This window comes from Carlito syrichta, unplaced genomic scaffold (genome assembly GCF_000164805.1).
Source record: "Carlito syrichta isolate Samal-C Ts95f unplaced genomic scaffold, Tarsius_syrichta-2.0.1 Scaffold305792, whole genome shotgun sequence".
Taxonomy (NCBI): domain Eukaryota; kingdom Metazoa; phylum Chordata; class Mammalia; order Primates; family Tarsiidae; genus Carlito; species Carlito syrichta.
The window spans coordinates 487792-492888 of NW_007249888.1; the positions used below are offsets into that span (position 1 = coordinate 487792).

A 5097-nucleotide genomic window follows, 5' to 3' on the forward strand; every position below is an offset into this window, starting at 1 on the left:
ACTTGTGTAAGATCACTTGATGATAGAACTGGGAACTGGCCCCTTACACTCAGGTTTTCCATCCTTTGCTACCTCTTTTCTTACCATGTTTTGCCTTTCCAGAACTCATCATTTTTGAGGGGCAGGTGGGTACAGTGGCCAGTTGTGTGATTTTGGAAGCCTGAGTTAGTGTCTTGGATCTCTCTCTACTAACTGCATGACCTTGATGGTGACTTAACCATCTTGGACTTAAATTCTCTTATCTGTAAAATGGGGATAATAACATGGGAATTCTTATAGAATTGTTTGTGAGTATTAACCATTAACATGCAAAGCATTATAAATAATGCCTGATACGTAGTAAGAGCTCAGAATGTTCCAGTTATTCTTATCTTTACCTAGTCATCAGAATGGTCCTTCTTAAGGTTACCTTATATTAGACAGTTTCCAATTACATTTTCGAAAGTCATAAAACTGCCTATCTTAGAACATTCTGAAATTCATATTTTCCTTGAATTCAGCCTACTTTCCCTCTAATTAGCCCAATTGTGGCAGCTTCACTATGTGCTGATTCAGAGGTCAAAGTTTATCTTCTTTACTGATGTAACTAATTTTAAACTGGTTGGATAGACTTCTCTTCTTTTTTTCATGTATTAACTTTCTTTTGCAAGGACTTTGATCTGTTTACCTGCAGGTTGGGGAAGGGAGGATGGGCAGGCCAGGAGGAAGCTGACCAAGCTGTGTGCAGTATGCCAGGGGCATCTAGCGTAACTGGGCATAACAGGGATGTGGCTACATATGCAAAATTTCTGCCAAGAAGGAAGCCCAAGAGGGAAGTTGCAGGGAATTTTTAGTTGAGAAAAACTGTTTAGGCAAAGATGGCAGAATTGAAAAGTTATGAAACATACTTACAGGTTCTCCACCTTTCCTTGGTGGGTCTTTCCACCTGTGAGTACAATTATGAAAGGTTATCCAGCAGTGAGCCAGGATGACTTCTATAGACCTAGTCACCATGCTCTGGCCTTCTGATCTCCACAGACAAAGGATTACTTTTTCCGATGCACTCTCATATGAGGTATAATTATAATGAAATTGATCCCTTTTAAAAAGCATACAGGCTATGGCTCACACAGCTGGTGAATTTTATTCCCTCCAAGGTAGTCCTTTTGGGAGTACTGTGTGTTTATTGCAACAATGCTGCTTTTACTCAAGCTCTTCTACAGTTGTTTGAGAACTATTTCCTAATGCAGTATTTGCAACACTGGCCTTCTTCTAATTTAAAAGCTAGATTATTGTTATTATTATTATTATTTGAGTTGGAATCTCACTCCATCACCCAGGCTGGAGTGCAGTGGCACTCTCACGGCCACCCCGGTGTCGACCTGCTAGGCTCAATCAATCCTTTGCTTCAGCCTGCCAAGTTGCTGGAACTATAGGCATGCTCTATCATGCCTGGCTAATTTTTTGATTTATTGTAGAGATGAGGTCTCGTTGCCCAGGTTGTTCTCGAACCTGTGAGCTCAGGCAATCCCCTTGGTCTTCCAAAGTGCTGGGATTATAGGCTTAAGCCACTGCACCCGGCCTATTATTACTTTAAAAATATCATTTCCAGGCAAGTTTTGCCAGAAAAGTGTATGCTACCAAATTGGTTAATATTATTTTGGTAGCAATTAAGATAAAAATTTGGTTAGGAGATTAAATTTCCTATGTGGTTTGTCAGTTGCTCCTAGAAAATAACTTTAAAAAATACATTGAGTAATGGTAGCATCACCTATGCCTGCTAGCAACTTATTTGATAGACATAAATTTGAGTATTTATGTTCTGTTGTGCTTGTTAAACTGGTCGACACATCTGCTAACAAACCAACCAAGCAAGTAGCAAAAGCTTCATCAATTTATAGCCATACTTTGGAATTCACACACTGGCTGCTTTCGGCCTGGGATACAGAGAAGGTTTGAAGAAGTTTCTGTCTGTGTTTTTCCTGTTACTGCTGCACTAAAATGCACCCTTATATGGCCACTCACTTCATCTGCAATGCACACGCCTCCCCTTTCTCGCACTAGCTCGAAGGCTTCCTTTAGAAACCCCTTGGGGTACTGGACAACTCCATTCACACCCTGCAAAAGACCAAACCAAGAAGACCTATAATAACAACACAAGATATTTTAGAAAAAGATGGATCATTATTACCATTATCATGATAATAATACTAGCAATTTAAAAAACAGCCTGTAGAACATTTTCAATTATAGGAAAAAAAAGAGGGCTCATCACTCTTATACCATGCTTTCTGGAAAAAGTGTGCAAATATTTGTTCTTTTCTGAGATTAGAAATAGTAGAATAAGGAAACGTGGTAAGACTAAAGAAAGACTTCTCAAAATTAGGGTTTTAAGCAGCTAAAAATTGCCAGGGCTTTCTTAAGAATTTTTGGAGTTCAATTTCATCTATCTATCTGGTCAGTATGGGCATGGAAAATAGGAGCTTTAAAGGTCAGTTGAAAATCAGGGACCTTTTTTTTCCCCAGGGAGATCAAGAGTATGAATTGAAGTGGGCGAGGCATACAATGAGCACTTAATAAATTTGTAATTCTCTAGGATGCATGAGTTAAAACTCTGATAACTGAAAATTCACCTCGATTAATGTCTAAGGTTCATATACCCACTTGAATTGGTTCTGCAAAAAATCCAGCCACTGACTTGGCCACAGAAGTGTTGAGAGTATCTTTGAATTGTTCAATATACTGGTCTTTAGCTTGGCAGCAATCTGCAACAAACAAACAAACAAATAAACCAAACAAACAACTAAACCACAGCATTTGCAGATGTAAGAATGACATCCAAAGCATGGGGAAACAGAAAAAAGAATAGAAAACAGAGTAAGTTGATTAGAGATCCTCCGAATACAACAAGCTAGGAGATGGGAAGGTGCATTTCTGAAGGGGACCATTCTGTCTGAATGAACAACTTGTACTTTGGTTCAAGGAGGAAGATTGAGGTAGCCATAAAGGCATAAACAAACCACTTCAATTATCTTCATCTGGGAAAGAAATGGTCTGAAGTGTCATTGAGTCTGGTGTAGATAACTGTTTCATCTAAGGATGCCCAGTCTCTCAAACGGGCAGATCTAATTCGAACATAATTGGGATCATTTAATCAATTTGAAAATAACTCTATTTGCCTTTTATTGCCATTTAATCTGAGGTACAATTTAAAAACTTCCAAGTGTCTCTGTCTTTAGAGTTAGTAAATATGTCAGTAGAACCATTAGAATTCAGCCTAAGGAGGAATGTGCTAGAGCCCCAGGTACATTGCGTCCATTGCAGCCCTTGGCGCTTGGTTGTGTGCTTGTTTTTTATGGCTTTTTCTCCCTTTAATCAAGAGTTCTTTGTGGGCAGGGACTATGCCTTATTCATCCTGGAATCTCTGTGGCCAAGCAGACTGTCTGGTAAACTATAGATGCTCAGGAAATGTTTAATTAATTCAGAAGAAAATAAATAGTAGAAATTGTGGCTAGTGTGAGGCATTGAGTAATTTCACTTGAAGGTCATTCTTATTGGGAAAGGGAGTGAAGTTATTCAGATATTATCTTTAATTCATTAATCCTCTTTGTAGCTGAATATAACTGCTGATAAACCTACCTGCTAAGTTTGTTTTTTTGTGGAGTTGGAGTCTCACTCTGTTGCCCAGGTTGGAGTGCAGTGGCACGCTCACGGCCAATGCACCCTCGACCTGCTGGACTCAGACAATCCTTCCACTTTAGCCATCCAAGTAGCTGGGAATACAGGCATGTGCCACCACACCTGGCTAATTTTTGATTTATTGTAGAGATGAGGTCTCGCCAAGTTGCCCAGGTTGATCTCGAACCCGTGGGCTCAGGCAATCCTCTCACCTTTGCCTCCCAAGGGATTACAGGCATGAGCCACCGCACCCAGCAAAGTTTTAAATTTCAAGAATTTATTTTTATTACTAGAAAATATAATTGTCTTCAAAACTTGCCTTGTCATTCTATATAGTTCCTTATCCACTGCACATGTTTTCAAGCTTATATTTGATTATCTTTGAATGTAGTAAACATACTCATTTGACTGTCTGATCATTCTGTAATTTGAAATCCTTGGGGAGCTTTTCCTTGGTTGTGGGGTTTTGTTTCCTTGCAGGCTTTTTATTTTTGACTGTGGATGGTTTATTTTCTTTGGAATTTTATTTGTGAGGCTTCATTGAGGCCTTGAATGCAGTAGGTTCCTCCAGAGCATACTTGTGATTGCAGCATATTTGTATTTGCAGCATTACTAGTCTAAGATTCCTTTAAAGTACCAGCTTGAGAAGTGAGAGTTCAGAATGTAAAGCCTTCGAGGGCTGATCTGCAGGTCACCCTTTCAGTGGTGGTTCCTCCCAGATCCCCTCCACTTTCATCAGCACCTGAATTCTTGCAGACCCTTTGGCCTGTGACAGGTTGTCGTTGTTGGTGTGTTTATTTCTAGTTGACCCATGGATGAAAGTGTGGCCTCTTGGGGGGTTCCAGCTTCAAGGCAGGGGAGGGTTTCCTATCAAATCTCTTACTTTGACTGGGCCCTGGGCTTTATCTTTTTCTTGAACTCCATAGAGCCATAAACACTGACACTCAAGGTCACGAGTTTTGACAGATGCTCTAAGGGCAAGAGCTGCTGAAGTGCCCTAATGACCTCTTTGAGTGTCTGAGAATTCATACTTTCTTACATCGATGCATTAAAGAGAATCTGTTTCATATTTTATCCTGGATTTTCAGTTGTTTTCTCAGCTGGATATAACCTAGGTTGTCATATTACCAGTAACAGCTGTCTATTTACTTCAGATATCTTAGTAGTAACCATGTTTACGTTACCATCCTGCTTAAAGATGATAGATACATACCTGCAGTGGTGATGCATGCTTCACTAAGCTGTAAACCTTACCACACAGACAGACAGGCACAAATTCCTGTGGATGGGAGAGGACCAGTGAAGAAGGGGAAAATTGCCCAGCAGCTTGCCCAAGCTCCAGAAGTCTCCATCTGTGTGTTGAAATTGAAACCAGGCTCGGTGGCTCAGCCTGTAATCCTGCGCCTTTGGGAGGCTGAGGTGAGTGGATTGCCTGAGCCC

General features: G+C 40.3%; 1 protein-coding gene across 3 annotated transcripts in view; it reads right to left on the reverse strand.

Moving 5' to 3' along the window:
* Positions 1-5097, reverse strand: part of AGXT2 (alanine--glyoxylate aminotransferase 2) — a 44609-nt gene that overhangs the window by 18466 nt on the left and 21046 nt on the right. For all 3 annotated transcript variants that reach the window (XM_008062673.1, XM_021714806.1, XM_008062672.1), the window contains 2 exons: positions 2644-2744; positions 2005-2097 (listed from right to left, as the gene is read on the reverse strand). In XM_008062673.1, coding sequence (XP_008060864.1) covers positions 2005-2097; positions 2644-2744 — 194 coding nt within the window. The remainder of the gene's footprint in view (positions 1-2004; positions 2098-2643; positions 2745-5097) is intronic.